We start from the raw sequence: 19,253 nt of genomic DNA on the forward strand, positions 1-19,253 counted from the left end.
GCTCCCTCTCCCTATAGATGGTGCTTTCAGGAAGCAGGAGGGCTCAGGGTCCCTCTCACACCCCAACCTCATGTGTCTGTGCCTCTGCAGCTGGCAGCCCATCATGAAGTTCATCAACGACCAGTATGAGAAGTACCTGCAGGAGGAGATCAACATCAACCGCAAGAAGCGGATCCCTGACACCAGGGTGCACTGCTGTATATACTTCATCCCCGCCACCGGCCACTCGTACGTACACACCCCTGGGCTCCAGCCCCTCTGTGCTCCCCTCTGTGCCTCTGGTCCCACATCTCAGCTGCTTGGGGCAGCCCATCCCCAAAGATGGAGGTCTGTCAAAGGGTTTGGAGGAGCTCAGAGTCATCTATGAGCACCTGGAATTGCTTTAGCCAAGGAGGATGGGGTGTTTTCTCCCGAGGCCATGAAAGCTCTCATTCAGGTTTGCTTTGATCACCTTTGCTCAGCTGAGGGTGGGCAGCAGGCAGCGAGCTTCTGGATGGGATGATTGCCTCTGCAAACAGGAGAACTTGCTTTTCTGCTCCCCTACCTTTGTAAGCACTGCCGTACCGAGGGAGCCAACATCGTAACCCTTTTAGGGCATTCTGTGGTTGTTTGATTAGTCTGCACATGGGATGCAGTTTACTCTGTGCAGAGCTCTCCTGTCTCTGGCACTTCTCAAATAACAGCATCAAAGAGCTCCATTTCCATCTCCTGCTTCTCTGTTTTAAAGACACAGAGCCTTTACTGAGATCTGGGGCACTCGTGGTGTCTGAAAGCCACAACTCGAAGCGTCTCAGCATGAAGTGAGACCCGAGCTTCCTTTTGATTTGAGTCAATTCCTTCCACTTCTGGCTTTGTCTGCATGGGGAATTTTTGTGTCTGATTTCAGAAGTAAACTCAAACCACCAGCACTGTATTCATGTCAGCCTTTTCCTCTTCATCACGGAGAGATGTATTCCAACAGAAAACAAAAAAAAAAAAAAGAAAAAAAAAAGGTTTTGTTTTGCTTCTGTTGGTGGGCAGACAAAAAATGCACTTTTCAGTGGAATACAATGACTGCATGGGGCAGCTATGCTCTTCTTGTATAATAAGCACAGCGTGTGCAGGGACCTCACAGCCTCTGAGAGGGAGCAGGAGCCTCCTCCTGGGCTTGGGCTCTTCCTTTACACCCTGATGAAGTGGAAATGTAGGAGGGGATGATGTGTTGGGCCATTCTGGCTGTTGGTGCTTCTCATCTTTGGACCTATCCAAAGCAAACCGGGTCGGGGTATTGCAGCATGAGCTGTGCTTTGTCTTTTTCTCATCACTTTGGGCATTTAACCCTTGCACATCTATGAACATGGGAGCACAGCACGCAGCAGATGTGGATGGGAGGTTTGGGGCTGCTGCTGTGGGCTCTGCTTCCCATGCAGCACCCCATGGAGCTTGCTTCACCCCGTCCCCCGCCGGAGCCCCTCGGCAAGTTCTGGTTTCTCTCACTGCTGGCTAGCAGTAATTGCTGGAGGTTCAGCTGCCTTTCTTCTTTCTCTCCAGCAAACATGTGTTTCCAATATCAGCTAGCCCGGCCGTTGGAGGATGGTGTTGCTGAGCTGTGCACAGCCCTTGCTGCAGTGCTAACAGCCTTGCCCTGTGCCACCCCCAGCATCGGCTCACATCCCCTCCTGCCCGGGGACAGAGAGGCTGAGAGCGATTGAAGCTGTTGCCTGCAGAAAGGGGGGCAAACCCCATGGAGTACAAGAAGTCTGTGGGAAATAAGCTTTTGGAGAAAGCAATGAGCAAGCATTGGGTTTCCCTTCTGCTCCCCTTCGAAGCCCAAGTCATGGTGCCTGGTACCCCAGTGTGCCCGTGCCGCAGCGCTGGCAGCAGGGCTCTGCTCAGTTTGCAGTGCAGGGGCTCACACCACGCTTAGCGCAGGCTCATACTTCCTACCATTCTGCTCAAGGGTTAATCCAGGGAGAATTTTCCCTTCCTAGGGAGGTCAGGGCAGGATTTGCAAGCCATCTAGCTCGCACACACCCTGTCCTTCTTGTAACACTCCCGTAAAACCATGTTAGCACAGGCTAAGTAACCTGCTGGCAGGGCTTTTGGCTGCAGCCGCACAAGCCGCAATCTTTGCCACCCAATAAATTTCTCAGCTGTGACCCCTGTGAAGCACCACCCGGCTTGGAAACGTAGCTCTGAACCACTGCCCAGCCCCAGCAGCCCTGCTCTGTGTGTGTGCCAGAGCCACGTGTTGAGAGATAGACACCCTGCAGCCACGACTGGGCCCCTCGTCGGGGTGCTGGGTGCTGTGGGGTGGCTACATGCACAGCTCAGCTTCCTGCTGCTGGTTTGATCTGGGGCACAGAAAGGAAATGGCTGCGGCTCTCAGTGGGTTGTTATTACCATAAAGGTATTTAAAGGCACTCTGCTGTCTCCAACCCCGTAACAAGAGGGGGTGGGGGGGCAGCCAGCATTGCTGGGTGGTGCTGTGCAGCAGGAGTTTGGCAGGAATTAGATCTGGGCTTGCCCCATCGTGACCTTGCCTGTGTCTGCGTAGGTCTGTGCAGCGTTAATTAGTGGATGTTCAAATCAGGCTCTCTTCTTTCATCATCCCCTTAAGCCCTTCATTCTCCTTTGTTGTCTTCAGATGAGTAACAATGACTTCCAGCATCACTTGCTTTTAAATACTTGAGGTTTTGGGGTTTCCTAAAAATTGTGGCTGGGGGTTTTGCAGCAGCTCAGCCCATGGATGTGATGTGCAGGGAGGAAAGAGTGGGGAACTTTGCTCTACAGCATCCTGGGAGCTGCCCCGTGGTGCCACAGCTGTCCCCTCTGCTTCCGTTTAGCATCACTGCTCTGCATGTGAGCTGTGCCTTGGGAACAGCCTCAGCTCCTCATCTGGTACCAGGGAGGGCTGAGGGGTCTGGGCTCAATCTCACGTGTCTGGTGGGCTGTGAATCCATCGGCTGCGTGCGCATCCCAGGCTGTGCTCTGATGAAAGAGGCAGGAACACAGCCTCAGTGGGGAAGAGGCTTTTAAAGGGGAAAAACTGTTTGAAAAACAGCAAAGAGAAAGGAGGGGAAAGCGTTCTGCTGGGAAAGGAACGTAAGTGCATTGCTTCCTTGGAGGTCTGGGAAATACATTATGCAGAGCTCCAAACAATGTTTGCCAGCAGCAGTCTGCTTAGATGTGTCCATGGGGGTTTCCTTGTGTTTTTTTCTTTCTTTCTTCCTTTCTTTTTTTTTTTTTAAATAGCCAAACTCTTTTCTTTCCTGGGGCCCATGGTGATCTGTGGCTCCTGAGCTTATGCTGGGAACTGGTTTGTACTCACACTGCTGGTACTGAGCTGTGTCAGGGTAGGGGAGCTGCTCCATGCAGGGTGTGACCAGACCTTCCTGGGAGGAGAAGAGGTTTGGGCAGGGTACAGATGGGATCTATGCATGGGGGTAGCCTTGAGCTGTGGTTTTAGGATCACAGGAGTGGCATGGTGCAGCTGAGCAGCTTTCTATGGACTGTGTGTTGCTGCTGAGGGATGGAGGTGGGGCATCATCAGTTTCTTTCCCTGTGTGCTTGCAAGGCTTTTGCTGGGTTTGCAGGAGCCATGCAGGGGCTCTGGGGGGTTCTGAGCCTTTCATAAAGCTCACAGAGACCACCACCGTGGGGCTTGGTTGGGTGTGTTGGCAGTAGGTGCTGTCTTGACAGTGTTCTCCCCATCTCTTGGTGCTTGGCGTGACTCCATGTTGCCCCACGCAGGGCTCCAACCTGCTCTTGTGGGTTCCTGGTGATGTGAGCTTCTGGTCAGCGAAACAGGGCTTCACCAAGGCCTGCCAGGCTGAGGCTGTGTCACCATGAGGCTGTGAGGATGTGAGCATTAGGATGTCTTGCTGCTGCTGAGGTCAGATGCTGGAAAGACATTGAGGAGCCAGAGCACATCCAGAGAAGGGCAGCAGAGTGAAGGGTGTGGAGCACATTTCCTATGGGCAGCAGTTGAGGGAACTGGGCTGGTTCAACCTGGAGAAGAAGAGGCTGAGGGGAGACTTCATTGCTCTCTACAACTCCCTGACAGGAGGTTGTGATGAGGTGGGGGTTGGCCTCTGCTCCCAATTAACTGTGTTAGGTTGAGATGTGATGACCTCAAGTTGCTCCAGGGAAAATTCAGGTTGGATATCAGGAAAAATTTCCTCTCAGAAAGAGAGGTGATGCAGTGGCACAGCTGCCCAGGGAGGTGGTGGAGTCACTGTCGCTGGAGGTGTTCAAGAACTGTGGAGATGTGGCACTGGGAGATGTGGTCAGTGGGCATGGTGAGGGTGGACTGGGGTTGGACATGGTGATCTGAGAGGTCATTTCCAACCTTAATGGTTAGATGATTCTGTTGTGCCTCGTGAGATCAAGCTTTGGCATTTGTCCCGGAGCAAGCAGAGGTGTCCCTGAGCTGTACAGCTGCATCTAGCCCCCAGTGATAAGAGCATCTCCTGGGAGGAGTGAGGAGCAGAGGCAGGGTCAGGGCCGGGTCCATGCGTGGCACCAATTACGCACCCATAAGGGATGGGTTTCCCAAGGAGTGCTGGGGTTATGCAATCGCTTTGACTTTGCTCTTCTGATGCTTTCACCTTAGAAATTTTTCTCTTCGCTGGGAGATTGCACGGCCCCGTGTGAGTCCCTCATCCCTCCACTGTGTTTTTCAGGCTCCGACCGCTGGACATCGAGTTCATGAAACGCCTGAGCAAAGTGGTCAACATCGTCCCCGTGATCGCCAAAGCCGACACGCTGACACTGGAGGAGAGGGACTACTTCAAGCAGCGGGTGAGGGGCCAGGAGGCTGCGCAGGTTGGGAGCTGAGCACTGGGCCGCCAGCCCAGCATTCCTCAGCCGCAGCGCTGAGCGATCCGTGCAGCAGGGAACGGCCTTCACTCTTCTTTGTGTTTCTCTTGGAATTTTGTCAGTGTGGGATAAGTTCTGAGCTCCTGGCCTCGGAGCCTGTTTCTCCTGCCTCCTTTGTTGCTGCTGTTGTTATTTTCAGGCTGGTTTGTTATATTTTGGGAGGCTGACGGCGGTGCATGTTGAGGCTGTAAAAGGCTTCCTGGGCAGCACCACGCACTCAGCAGCGACCAGGCACAAATGTTTCCCCACATTTGTGGGAAAGCAAGGCATGAAATCCCCTTGATTCTGTTGGTGGGCAGCTGAGAAGGGGCTGTCTGAGTGCATAGGAGCAGCGTGTGTGCTTTCCTCTGTGTGCACACTGTACTGCACTGGCCCAAATATCCTGGTGTAGTGCAGGGGATGGCTGAGGGCTGTAGGGCACAGGGGCAATTGCTGGGTCTGGAGGACCAGCCCAGATATCAGTGTTTGACTGCTGGGCATTGCTATGCCCTGGTATGAGCTGATGGGATGGGATGGGATGGGATGGGATGGGATGGGATGGGATGGGATGGGATGGGATGGGATGGGATGGGATGGGAGCAGCTCCTTTGCCTGAGCTTTCATGTGTTTTCATGCTCTACTCTTCCCCTCCCAGATCACGGCTGATCTCCTTGCCAATGGGATTGATGTGTACCCTCAGAAGGAGTTTGATGAAGATTCTGAAGATCGGCTCGTGAATGAGAAATTCAGGGTGAGTGCACGGCACTGCAGCTGGGTGTGTGTGGCTGGGGGTGTGCAGCTCCATGTTACCATGATGCCCAGAGGTCCTCTTGCAAAAAAGGAAAGCAGCATGGCTCAGGACTTTGCTGAGCAGCCTGGTTTCCAGACTGTTTTTTCAGAAGGAAAACGTAACCTTGCTTTTGTCTGCCTTCAGGAAATGATCCCATTTGCAGTGGTGGGCAGTGACCAGGAATACCAGGTTAATGGAAGGAGAATCCTTGGAAGGAAGACCAAGTGGGGCACCATTGAAGGTAGCTTGTCCTTGCTTCCCTCCCTCCTCAGCCCATCTCCTGCCTTGACAGAACGTGATAGGATCCATCCTTATGGTTGGACTGGATGATCTTAGTCTTTTCCAATTCTAATAATAATTCTATGATAATGCTTCTGTGAATCGTCCATGCATTTAGCAGTGGGATCTCATCATTCTTCCATCTTCATCCCATTCTTTTTTTTTTTCTTTTTTTTCCCCTCTCTCATTTTAAATTATAGTTTGAAGGCTCCTGGCTCCAATCCATCATCACATTTCCCTGCTTCTGCCTTCTGGCAGCCAGCTGACACATCTCCAATGCCACCCCTCTGCCTTCCTCCCCTTCATTTCAGAGACTGCTCTCATTTGTGATTCTTTTTTTATAGGATTCCCGTGTTGAGGGATTGCTTAGCAAAACTGCCAGGAAAATCGGTGTATTTTAAATCTCTGCTGCCCTCTTGTGCTCTATCCTTGGAAGCTCTGAGTTTAATGGGGTTTGGAGTGGTTGAGTGTAGGTCTCCCCATGCAGAAGGCAGATGCCACACAAGGACCCAGTGTGCCCATGGGCATCTTGCAGAGCAGTGTTACTTGTTGTCCTGCCATTTCTGAGTTCTCTTCAAAGTTTGCATGGAAAAACAATGAAAAAAGGGAGTCGATGCTCTAAATTCAACTGCCTGGTAAACTGAGAGCTATTATGTTCATTGCGCTGGTGCAGCACCCTTTGCTTTTCCCCCCTCTTTCTTGCAAGCACTCTACCCTTGGACTAGGTCTCTGTCCCCATTCCCCACGTGCTGGTGAAGCCCCATCACGCCCTCCTGCCCCAGGCAGCTGCCATGGGTGTACACTGACAGGTTTCTCTCTCTCCCTCCCAGTGGAGAACACGACACACTGTGAGTTCGCCTACCTGCGGGACCTCCTCATCAGGTTGGTAGGACTGCGCCGCGTCCCCATAGCGTTGGTCTCCAGTTGGCATCCAAAGGGCAGAGCTCATCCCACCAGATGCAGCCCTGCTTTGCTTTGCTCCTCCATCCCTCCGTGCTTCCCTCCCAGCCCTCGGTGGGGTGGCCCCGTGCCACGGGATGTGGCTGCAGGGGGCTTCTGGACCCAGCTGCCCATAACTGCCTTTGCTTCCCTCCTGCATCCTACAGATGTACCATTAGCCAGGGGTATAAGTGGGGACAAGGCTGGAGAGAGAGCTGGAAAGCAGAGGCTGAGGTGGCAGCCGGGGTTGGCACAGTGGGTGTTATGCCCTATATGAGATGTGACCACCCCATGTTTCTGTTTCCCATAGGACACACATGCAAAACATAAAGGATATTACCAGCAATATCCACTTCGAAGCCTACAGGGTGAAGAGGCTGAACGAGGGCCAGAGCTCGCTCTCCAACGGCGTGACCGACAAAGAGCTGGTGGCTAACGAAATGTAACCGTCTCGCTCTGTAGCCAGGACCTTGCTCGCTCACGCTCGCTATTTCTACCCCCTCCTCCCTTTATTTTTATATAAATCCTCTGCCACTGTCCCTCTTCCCCCAAAACCCCCCACCAATGTTAACTGACCAAATAACCAGATGCCGTATGTTGTACAGAGTGGGATGAGTGCCCGTCCCCCGCTGCTCCCCAACCCTGGGAGGGGATGGAGGAGCCTCCAGCCATAGGGCTGTGTGGATTTGGGCTGTAGGGCAGCAGGTGCTGCGGGGTCTCAGGGTGCGGTTGGTGTTTCCTGCCACCTCTGTGGCCATGCACCCGGGGCAGTTTGCCAAAGGCTGAGTACCTCTGTCCCACGTCTGTGCCATTTTTCCTCTCCGTCCATTGGAGGCAAGGGTTGCTCCATGTCATTGTACCCTCCAGAAGCAAAGCAAGGTACGGTGGTGTGAAGACAGCAAGACAGTGCCATCCTTGTCTCCTGCCTCCTCCTCAGCAGCCCTGCAGCACCAGCCCTGACCCAGCCCCTCTTCCCTGCCTACATGCAATAAGCTGGGAGCATTGGGGCGTTATCTCGCCTCGCAGCAGCCTGGCTCTGGGAGAAGTGCCTTTAGGACTGTTACCTTGCAATAGTGCAGAATGGGGGCAGGGGGTTGTGTCTGGAAAATGCTTCCCCACACTGCAGTGCTTTGCAGAGACTCCTTGTCCCTCTCACTCGTGGCTTGGCCCATAGGTATGGCTGGGTTCCTGTGGACCCGCATGTATTTATTTCTAATCTGTAGGGTGTTTTATTCCATGGAAGGCTCAGAGTGTGTTTGAAGGGGCTGAGAGTGGAACGTCCCCGCAAAGCGGTGCTGGGAAGTGGAGGTTTGTCCTGTCTGACCTTTGTCATAGCGGACTTTTCCCTAAGTCAGAGGAGGCCATTAGGTGTTATTTTTCTAAACATATTCCTTTGCATCCCGTGTGTGACGTCTCCATAACGCACTCCTCCATGTGAACAGCCCTGCGCACGGGGCTGTGCCCACACCGCCTGAGCCCTGCATGCCCACATGCATGAGAGCAGCCTGGCCCTATGGCTCTGCCCACACTCTGTGTTTCCGTGGACCTGCAGGAAGAAGGACCCTGCGTGGGTTCTGCTGGGAAACGCTGCGTGGCCCAGGAGCCCCACGTCCCCCTGCCCCTCTCCCGGTGTCAGCTCCATCCATCTCTGCTCTCCTCTGTGGGATGAAACCTCATGCAAATGGCCCTTTTTTTTGGCGTGTAATAATGGCAGCGTGGCCCACCCTGCATTCCCTATGGGGCAGAGGAGCAGAGACAGCTCTCACCCTGCTCAGGATGCCCACATACTCAGTGAGGGGTTAGGAGGTGCTCCCGCACACCCTGGGGTGCACCGCAAGGAGAACGCGCTCTCCCCATAGCTCACATTTCCCCCTCTGCAGCAGCACTCGCTGAGCTGCTGAGGAAGCACAACCATTTACATACTGACTTGCTATATTTTAGCAAAAACAAAACGTATTTACTGGAAAAAAAAAAAAAAGAAAACAAAAAAAAAAATAGATGCATTTCAATTGTTACAAAGACTTCAAGGGGAGAAAATCTCCTGCGCGAGGCACTTCTGCAAATGTCATCTTAAATTCTTTTAATTCTTTTCCCTCCAGTCGATCTCTCAAGCTGGGCCAGGCGAGGCACGCTGCTTTCTCCCTTATAACCTGGGATCTTTCTCTTTCTTTTGGGGGGGAAGGAAATGAAAATACAATAATAAAAAGAACAAACTTCATCCAGATGTATTACAATGGCCTTTCGGGGGTTATAAGCATTACGAGAAATTTAGTCCTTTTTTTTTTTTTTTTTTTTTAATTTGTATAAATAATAGTGTTTAATATGTATTTCCCAAAATAAATGTTTTGACTGCGGATGGGAGATGGCTTATTTGGGATTGGCTGTTCCTTGGGGGGGCAGGGATGGATTTGATGCATGGATCCAACCGGCTGCTGAATGGGGCTGTGCCCATTTTGGGGGATGGCTCAATGCATTGCTGACCCCAGAACACCATAGGGCTGCAGCGGGGTCCCATGCCTAGCACCTCCCATGTAGGTATCTTACTTGTGTGCTGTATTTTTTCTTCCCAAGATGCCTGAGCTGCATGCAAACCAATAGGGCAGAAAGCACCTTGCTTTGGGTTGGGTTTGGGTTCCCTACAGGCGTGTGGAGTAGAGGGCATCTTTAGGGACCTGGTTTTCTGCTGGCACCTGGGTTGCAGAGGGAGACATCCCTGCCTGTAGCAGGGGGTTGGAACTAGATGTCCTTAAAGGTCCCTTCCAACCCAAACCATTCTGTGATTCTATAATTCTATGCACAGCATCCAGCATTGCGCTGTCAGTTGGCTCCCAGCCCCATTGCAAAGCCCAGCCTGATGCCTTTCAGAGGATTTCCAAGCAATGTGCTGTGATTTTGTGGTTGCTCTGGCTCAGGCACCGCTCATCCCCAGCTCTGCTGCCCCACAGGTCCTCACTGCTGGAACCACAGCCAGACCCCAAGCACAACATCTTTGGCGGGGAAAAATCAACATACAGTTGTAATTACAAACACGGGCCGTGGGCTTTGCTTCTGGCAAAGCATCTGCAGCAGCTTTTCCCCTATGGCTTTTTTTTTTTCTTCCTGTGCTGGTGCTGCTTTTTACAGCTTTCCTTGAGTCGGGGCAGGGGCTGCACTGGGGCAGATGCTGTGCTGGTGCTGGACAGGAATGAGTTCTTGCTGCAGGAAAGGGCAGGTAGGGATGGCTCCTGCAAGAAGACCTCAGCTCAGGAAAGGTTTATGCAGTGAAATCTCCCTGAGCATCCCACGAGGAGCTGTTGGGGGGGAGTGAGAGGCACTACATGACCACGTTTTGGTCCCCAGTGGTCTCTGGGGTACGTGTGCTTAACGATGCTGTAGTGATAGAAAGAGCCTTGTGCTAATGGCTTATTGAGTGGCCTCGCTTCAGCAACTGAGGGAAATGAAGATGAGTGAGAGTTTAATTACCGCAGTGATGGGCACTCGCTCCTGTTTGCTTTGCTGCAAAGGGGGAGTCCCTGAGCACTGAGGGGTTTGGGGGTGACCCCGGAGGGGATGGAAACCCAGGAAAGGGCTGGGGCTGCTTCTGGCCCCACGAGCATCGCACCCGGTCCAGCTGCTATAAATAATACGAATAAAAGGGAGCATCAATAATTAAAGCAGCTCATAGCGAGTGGTTCCTGAAACGTCTGCCTGATTTAAAAACTAATTACTTGGAGGGTAATCACCAGCACCTTGTGCATAGGAGCCCAGAAGCCAGCAGCACTGCTCAGGGGATGGGCATATAGGATGAGCCTTTAGCATGAGCTGCCCAATGCACTGTCCCACGGGTTGCACCGCCTGCACAGTGCAAACAGTGCTGGTGGATATTCGGGCTGTATCTCCTACACCAACCCATGGTGCTCATCATAACCTGCACGCATGGGACCCATCCTCGTGGGAACTCCTTTTGATGTGCACTGTGCTGTGCAGCAGCAGACACAGCATTGGCTTTCTGAGCTCTAATTGCCGAGGAGCTGCAGAGCTGCAGCCTGGGGCTTTGATCAGCTCCGTGGCTGCAGCAGAAGGGAGAATTTGTCCATCCGTCCCCACCTGCACTGCCCCAACCCACACAGCTCTGAGAAGCAGAGCAGCAGGGCTTGCTCCCTGCACATGGCATGTCTGAGGCTGCAGCTCCCTGCTCCACATTTGGCTGCCAACTCCTGATTCTCACCACTGTGCTGCGTTGCTTCATTTAGGAAAACAGAATAATTCATTTTGAACGTCTGGGATTCAGGAGCCTTCCACCCACAGCCCACAGTATTTTCTCATTAACATTACCCAGCTAAGCTAAAAACTGCCATTTCAAAAGTCATGCTTCCATCAAAGGCACATTACCAGCTGCCCAGGGACTCCAAAAGTTTACTGAAGCTTAAAGACATACCTCACAGCATGCAGTAATGAGCCAAATTCCCTCTTCTTATACCTACTGAAACCATCTTTTGTGCACGTATCAGTCCCCCAAACCCCCAGCAGCAAAAGGTGTGGGACTGCTGCAGAGAGATGGAAAACCCATATGGTTCCTGGCCAGCCCCAGAGAGCATGGCCTGGGGCCACCTAAGAGCTGCATGGAACAGGATGGATCCCATCTAGCAGGGGAGAAAGCTGTCTGATGAATGCTTAGTTCCCAACCTGAGCTCAGACCAAGGCTCCAGGACAGGAGCAGAGTGGAGGGATGCAGATAAAGGAGGGGCTCAGCGTTGGCTCAAGGGCACAGCTCTGAGCATTACAGCCTGCAGGAGCAGCATGCCTTGGGAACAGCAGCTGATGCTGTGAGCGTTGTGTGAGCCCCTTCCTTTTCTTTGGCATTTCCTCACATCCTCCACCACGGATCAAAACTTGCCCAGAGAAATGTGGGTGCCCCATCCCTGGAGGTGCCCAAGACAGGATTCAAGGCAGCCTGACGTGGTATGGGCAACCTGCCCATGGCAGGGGGTTGGAAGTAGACGATCTTTAAAGTGCGTTCCAACCTAAGACCTTTCCCCCAAGCAGAGGGCTGTGCTTGCAGCACTGCTGTAGGGGCTGCAGAGATGCACATTTCCCCAGACTCAAGTCTGGGAAGCCTTGTGCTGTGGCTGTTAAGTGTTGTGTCTATAGGATGTGTTTGGAGGACTCTCATACATGTGCTCACCTGGGAGACCAATGGCTGGTCACTTTGTCATCACACCTGGGTGTCCACCAGGCACTGGATGTGCACCCACACAACTCTGGATCCTCTTCAAAGAGAAACATAGAAAAGATCCAAGTGTGAGCCCTACAGATGTGATGCTGAGCCCTGCAGCCGTGATGCTGAGCCCACAGGGTGTTCCAAGCACAGTGACAAGGTCAGGCTGTCTCCAGGCACATCCCCACCCCCTGCAATACGTGAGTGATGTGAGATCAGACAGCTCCCATAACCCCAGTGAGCACTCAAAGGAGAGCTGCTCCCAAACACTATGGGAACGATGCTCTGAGCCCGGTCTGCTCTGATTCAGCGTGTTCAGATCAGTGTAACAGCTCTCAGTGAGAGAAACCTGCTGTATCCTCAAGGCAAGTGTGTTTGGGCAAAGCAATAAGAGAGACTTTAAGAGGTTTGGAGGTTACAGTGGGAAATAGCAGTTATTCCCAATAAGCAGTGTTAAATGAAGTGCTGCTGACAGTAGCCTGAGGCAGGTTCAAGAGTTTCAAGATTTGCAACTAAGAGATTAACCAAAATAGATGTCTTATTACAGGCAAGTTTGTATCTAAATCATTTAAAGTGCCTTTAGACACTGTAATGTTTTTCCTCCTAAGTGCTCATAGTATATCTGCAGCATCCTCCTGGCTCTGTGCACAGTAATGAGAAAGACCTTGATCCCAGTGAGTCCCTGTGCTGGGATCTGGGCAGGTTGGGCCTGGCATGGAGGGCACCCTCTGCAGAGCCAGTGGCTCTGTGAGTGCTGCTAATGCACGTTGCAGAAGTGCAGTGTGAATGACAGCACCTCTGTGAGCTGCAGAAGTGTTGTGTCGTGCTCTCTGCCCCTTTTTTTTTTTTCATAGGTGGATTTCACCTGGCTCTGAGCACGCTCTGCATTGCAGTTGTATTTAATGGGAGCTCTGTGACTGTTTTCTTATTGCTCTTGGGGTCTTTGTAGCCACGCATTAAAATACTTGCTTTTTGCAAACGCATCTCAAGCTTACAACATCAAAATACCATGAAATTAGCTGTAAAATTAGGCATTTGGAAACCATGTTTTATTGTTTTGGAGTGCTGGCACTGCCCTGCCGAGCGCCTGCGGTGCTGCTGGCAGAGCCTGGTGATGCATGCATGGGAGCAACAAAGCTGCAAGCAAGGGCAGAGCACTGGGGCTCTGCAGGTTGTGCAGACAGCCCTGGGATCATGCTGGGTGCTGCAGTAACCCCAAACACATACGGTGTGTGGGGTGTTGGGGTGCTGAGCAGAGCTTTCTCCAAAGGGAGTCTCAAACATTTGGGTCAGGATCCTGCTGGGAGGAGGGGCACCCTGACCTGGATCGTGGAGCCAACCTCTCGCTGGATTTTTGGCAAGAGGGACATTGATGTAACATGAGGTTTTAAACTGGGAAATGTGAAACAGCTGCTCTGGTTGTAAGCAGGCCAGGAGCTGGGTGGAGGGCAGGGCCTGCGGGCGGTTCAGTTACAGGCGTTGGCAAACAGGAGACTTGGCTTTTTTTACCAATGGCATCAGGAGGAGCTTTGGGAGCTCGGGACCCAAACACAGCCTGGGGAGACGGATGGGTCTGAGCGATGTCTGTGCCATGAGACCCCGAGGGAGGTGTGAAATGAAGGGGGGAGCACAGAAAATGCAGGGCTTACACAGGGGTCTACGGGAGGATGAAACCTGAGGGCATCTTTGCAAGGATTTTTAACTCTGTAGGGAGATGTGAGAAACCTGCAATCTGCCCTGGTTGGGATGCAGCAGGCTTCACGCTTTTCATTAGATGAGCATTGAAATAATTTCACAGGGAATGTTCTCATTCTTCATAGAGCGATAGAGTTGTTTTTGTGGCTCTAATGCTCTCACAACCTCATGATATCTTCTACAAGTGCTTTTCTCAGGTTAATTATGCATTAAGTTTACATAAGGATTTTCTTTTTTTAATCAGATTTAAACCTGCAGCCTTCAGCAGTGCTGACTCTTGGATGCTGCCAGGACTGAACCAACCTTCCCACCCTGCCTGTTCCTTTGTCCTTTATTTGTGACCTTGCTAAGTAAACAGTCCTTAGACTTTAGGCTGCTTCTCTTTCTTTTAGATGCCTCCTTTCTCTTGGAGATGCCTCCCTTCTGTTGCAGATGCCTTCTTTCTCTTTACTTTCCTCCTGCTTTGCTCTTCGGTTTTCCAGCCATCTCCCTGGGGGTGGCCAAGCTGTAGCTTTCCCTCTCTGAAGACACCTTGAAACCAAGGATTACTGTCAGATTGCACACAGCTGCATTACCCAACTCACACGTTTCTTCAAGGCAAGCATTGTTTGCAAAGTAACTTGGCAGCCTTGTGTATTTTGGGTTTAGGCATCCTAGTGTATAAGCCAAAGCTAACAGACATTAATTAGCCAGAGGGCTGGGACTGTAATGAGGGCAGTCACTCACACAGGTTGGCATTTTTATTTTAAATGCAAGTAATTAAAGAAAAGAAAAAAAAAGTGCTGAAAAAGTCAGTGTTGAAAGATATATAAATAATGTACCTTGAGTGAGAGTTGGGAGAAGAGCCACGAACTGCCCTGGTGCTCAGCTATGGGGGATTATCACTGCAGTGGGAGAAAAGAAGAGTAGGTTTAACACAATGGCAGAGGGAAGGATGGTGTGAGTTGGAAGAGCTTTGCCATTGAATTTGGAACTGCTGTGTCCGTGTGCCTGCAATAGGAGGAGGCGATGGGCACGTGGTGCAGGTGGGTGCAGAATGCAAATCCAAGCAACGTGCCGAGCTTTGCCTTCTTCATCATTTTATTTAAGCTGAAGGTTGTAGCTCATCACACGTGTGAAACAGCCTCCATCCTCAAACCCAAGCAGCGGAGTCCCCGCGGTGCCATCTGCTCTGAGCTCCTCCGCTGACCCCTCCCGTGCGGCCATTTCGGGGTGTGCAAAATCGATTTTCTATTCAGTCTCTGTGCCAAGAGAAGATGGCGGCGCGGAGCTGTTCCTGCCAGGTCCCTGTTTCCCACTGCTGCCACTCGCCCCGATGCCTCCTGCTGAGCAAAGCCAACGAGCAATGAGGGTAGGGTGACCCCTCTTTGGGCACCAGGACCCCCGCCCCTCTTTGTGCGCATTTTCTTTTAATTAATTAATACCGCATTCATCATCGCTTAATTCCCGTTTCCGTAGCACCCGGGGAGGGGGGCTGCTGGTGAGGCGGGCGCTGAAGTGCCCACATCTCCTCCCTGCAGATCTCAATGAACCCCCAGCACAGTTTGGGACCGTTCCCTGCAGCCCCACAACAACTGATTCCAAGCTGTTTTCCCGCATACTGGTGCAGAGCCTGCCCTGAGAAAATCTCCTCATGTCCCCACTGTGATCTGGGGATCTCAGAGCAGGAGGTGGACTGCAGCCCTCCGTGCTCACAGCTTCTTCTGTGTGCAACACAGGGATCTCCTTTCCTTTCTTTTTGCTCCTTAAGCACAACCTGTCGGCACCTTTGGTGCCCTGCATTGTGGCCCTGATGGGGACGGTGGCCAAGGAAATGTCCAGGGTGGCTGAGCAGTGGGGCTGGGGCAGACCAGCCAGGAAAACAGCATTTGTGAGCTACCCTAGTGCTTTTGGGGGCAAAACAGAGCACCAGGCAAATGTGTCTGAACATGTCCTACAGCATACTGAACCAACGTGACTTAGGGAGGACTGCATGCAATGGCAACCAGTGCACTTGTCAGCATGGCTCTGTGGTGTGCACTGGGCAATGGAGACATCTCCATATTTTTTAGGGAGTTTCCTCCCACTGTTGGATGGGGACACATCCAAACCCTATCCACTGCGCACCACCACTGAGCTAAGGCAGATCCACTCAAACCCATGCCTGGGGAGGACGGAAGGGAGGGAGAAAGGACAGGAACAAAACCTGCAGACCCTCTGTTGGGGACCCCCATGGCGTGGTGTCCCCGCGGTGCCGCCATGCCCTTCCCACTGCCAGCCAGCACTGCAGCATCACCAACGTGCGCCCGGCCCGCGTGACTCGCATACGCAATGCAGCCATGCTTAACAAGCGTGAGTAATTATGCCATGTGAAGGGCTGGGGTGTGGGGGGCGGTCGGAGTTGTGTGTGTTTTATGTGTTGATTTCTCTCTCTTTTTTTTTTTTTTTTTGCATTTTCTCTGCTTGTGTTTTGTTGTTATTGTTGTTTTTTTTCCCTTTCTCCCCCCACCCTTCTCTTCCAAACCTTACCCTATGTTGCTGAACCTTGGCCAGATCCTCGGCGGTGGCTTTGGGAGAGCCAGGGACGTGGGGGTCAGTTGGCACAGCAACTGCTACTCAGGGACAAAAGGAGGCTTTCGTGGCGGCGGTAGCAGCTGCCAGCCCGAATAGCAAATCCACACGGCTTGGCACCACTCCAGCTTCCTTGAGGGTTGCAGAGGGATGGTGTATTGGAGGGTAAGACTAGCTAATTAATCTTCCGGCAGGGAACAATGTAATATCAGACAATTACAAAGACAGAATGAAATTACTATAGTGGGAAGGCTGGCATACGAATTTCTCAAAGGATCCATCCCTCACCCGCTGCCGTGTCACTTTATACGCGGGGAAAGCGTCGGCTGTACATGCGCTCCTCTGTTGTGTTTTTGTATGAATTGAATGATATGCTCGAGAAGGGGCGGGGAGATCCAGGCTTGATCGAAGGAGCAAAAGGCATAAAGAGTCGTTCCAGGCAGGAGGGTTCTCACCAACCTGTCGGTGTGTCACTGATGCTGTGGTCTCATGGGGCTGAGTATTTTTCCCGTTTTATCTCCGATCACACCATGATGCTCAGTGGGGAGAGATTTGGGAGGAGAATCTGGCTGCTGTGCAGAGGAGGAGTCACTGCCGCATGGAGAAGCCCTCAAAGAGCTTTGGGAGCTGCTGAAAGTTATTGGGGAAACACACCTACCAGCTCAGTGGCAGTAATTGCCAATAATTAGCTGTAATCACTGCTACCTACAGTTGGGATGCTGTGATGAATAGGGCACTACAAGCCGCGTGGTGTAGACTCCCCGTCTGTTTATTTGCAGTGGGGAAAGAATTAGGGAAGTCTCATTTATCCTGGAGCACAGGAAAGTATTGGTGGGAGCTCAGCCTGTGCAGTATTATCACAGGAAACCACTCCTCCTCCTCCTTGCATGGCACCCGGGCTGAGCTAATGACTCTCCTCCCTCCGCATCCCTCTCCCAGGATGAGGCTTAATGTGATGGGATCTCTGTGGCTGTCATTAAGAGCCAACATGTGAGCAGGACCGTTCCAGTTCTCTGCAGCATTGTGCATAGGGATGTCTTTGAGACAGGTTCAGAGCAGCTCCAGCTCTGTCTGTGCCTCCCGAGGAACTTGGGTAGGTTTTGTTTGGTGCCTCCATCCATCTGCTGGTACAGGGCTGATGTGTAAGCACTGCTGTGAGCCCTTCTCGCCCTTCTCGCCTACTGCACTGCCACTTGGCACTGAAGCTATTGCAAAGCTTGGGCTGAACAAGCTTTTATTTCTTTAAGGGCATCATAATGCCAAGCGTTGAGCTGGTAAGCTGGGATCCCTTTCCCAAGCTGTAGATGAGCAGCATGCCCAGTCCATGTCATGCACCCTGAAAGGCATCCTGCTGGTTGCCCATCATGGTATTGATTATAACAAAACCACATTTCAGCATGTTGGACATTGGTGTTAGAATCACAGAGTCATTCTGGTTGCAAAAGAACACTAAGATCATCTAGTCCAACCATCAACCTATTACCACCATAACTGAAAATGGAATTGGCAATTGGGAATGCTGATGTTCCTATTGGATTGCATGAGGGCCCTTCCCTGCCCTGTCCAGCTCCCTCATCCATGCCCAGCTCTGCTTTTGGTTCCACTTACATCTGTCCCAATCCTGAGTGGTCTGAAATGTGCCATAGTCAATGATTGACACCAGAAATGTTTCTGTAAAATAATGACTGCATCTTCTTGGCTTTACTTCAAAGTTTCCACTTTATGAATTTTTTATGGAATTTTTTTTACACAGAAAGCCTGTAGCACTAAAATTTCACCTTTTAAAGCTAATACAATATGTATTAAAAAAAATAATAACAACAACTTTCACAAGCAGTTGTCTGAATGGCAGTCACCCAGTGTGGTCATGCCCTCTTGCCTGCTCGTGTTCATGCTGTAGGGTACATCCAAACTCTTGTGCTAACAGTGGCCCACAGACATGAGCCCTGAAGCAGCAGAAGCTCCTTCATACAACAGGGTACATGTCCCCTCAGGTCCTGCTGAGCCTCTCCAACTTCGAGTTGGGAAATTTAATTTGTAATAAATCTGCATTACAGTACAAGTAAATCTGCTTCAGTGGCTATAAAAATTAATTCCTTTATCCTAAACATTATTATATAGCTTTCAAAATGAATTGACTGTGGTTGGTATCCTAGTATGTGCCATTATTGGTAATTAGTGTAACAAAATAACATAGTTGTAATATTTCCTGTCTACCCCTCCCCCAGCTGGGAGCCATTTCCTATTAGAGCATCAGAATTGCAAATGCAAGGCTTGTATGCAAAGCACTCACTTTGATTTCTTTTTGTGTGTTGGAGGGCGATCCGTCCCTTTCTGTGTCACGGATTCTGGTTTTCCTGGCAGCTTTTCTTTCTGAAAAAGCCTTGGCACAGAGCACTGCTGGAGCCCAGTGCTGGAGGTCACAGCCCTCATGTCCCTGGAGCTCTTCTGAGTTATGGACTTCACCACTGGATCTCTTCTAAACCATCCCAACTGATTCTTTTCTTCCTGAAGTTCGAAGCCTTATCTTTCTCTGCAGCACAAAGGTTAGAAATTTGGTTCTAAGTGAACTAGAGCTGAGATTCTCCTGTGATCATCTCGCTCTGGGATCCAGGACCCAATTCAAAAGTTGGATCAAAAGCCCAAGAACAAAGAAATGGAGAGCCAAGGGGAACAGTTCTCATGCTATCCCCAGTATACGTGTTATTATTTCCTATGTTTCGATGACATGGCAGCTTCAGAAATCTGGATGTGTGCCCTTGACTTGGTCACCCTACTTATTAGAGCTGAAAAATGCAGGAATGAAGCAATAAAACTGAGTGAGAGAAATCTTTGCCACCCTGGAAAACATTCAAGATTCAGCTACAGTAATAATAATAATATCGGTACTGTTCTTGGCCCAGATGTGGATGTTAAATCAGAATTTGAAATTCCAGCGAGTCACAGAGGGAAGGGGCTGTGCCA

General features: G+C 51.2%; 1 protein-coding gene and 1 long non-coding RNA gene across 7 annotated transcripts in view; one reads left to right on the forward strand and one right to left on the reverse strand.

Annotated features, from left to right (window-relative positions):
- The window catches only part of SEPTIN9 (septin 9), a 95,552-nt gene extending 86,351 nt beyond the window's left edge, over positions 1–9,201 (forward strand). For all 5 annotated transcript variants that reach the window (XM_010721262.4, XM_085240504.1, XM_010721263.3 and 2 more), the window contains 6 exons: positions 91–228; positions 4,665–4,782; positions 5,495–5,590; positions 5,774–5,870; positions 6,739–6,790; positions 7,158–9,201. In XM_010721262.4, the coding sequence (XP_010719564.1) occupies positions 91–228; positions 4,665–4,782; positions 5,495–5,590; positions 5,774–5,870; positions 6,739–6,790; positions 7,158–7,293 (637 nt within the window). In that variant the 3' untranslated portion in view covers positions 7,294–9,201. The remainder of the gene's footprint in view (positions 1–90; positions 229–4,664; positions 4,783–5,494; positions 5,591–5,773; positions 5,871–6,738; positions 6,791–7,157) is intronic.
- A 5,264-nt stretch (positions 9,202–14,465) lies between these two features.
- On the reverse strand, positions 14,466–16,488 carry LOC146543065 (uncharacterized). Of its 2 annotated transcripts, none has more exons than XR_014887498.1 (2): positions 16,248–16,488; positions 14,466–15,061 (listed from the first exon to the last, which is right to left on the reverse strand). It is a non-coding gene; the product is annotated as an uncharacterized LOC146543065 (long non-coding RNA). The 2 variants fall into 2 exon arrangements; XR_014887499.1 differs by having other exon boundaries at positions 14,466–15,064.
- Between the last annotated feature and the right edge of the window lie 2,765 nt (positions 16,489–19,253).

The sequence above is a fragment of the Meleagris gallopavo genome, chromosome 20 (genome assembly GCF_905368555.1).
Source record: "Meleagris gallopavo chromosome 20, MGAL_WU_HG_1.1, whole genome shotgun sequence".
Taxonomy (NCBI): Eukaryota; Metazoa; Chordata; class Aves; order Galliformes; family Phasianidae; genus Meleagris; species Meleagris gallopavo.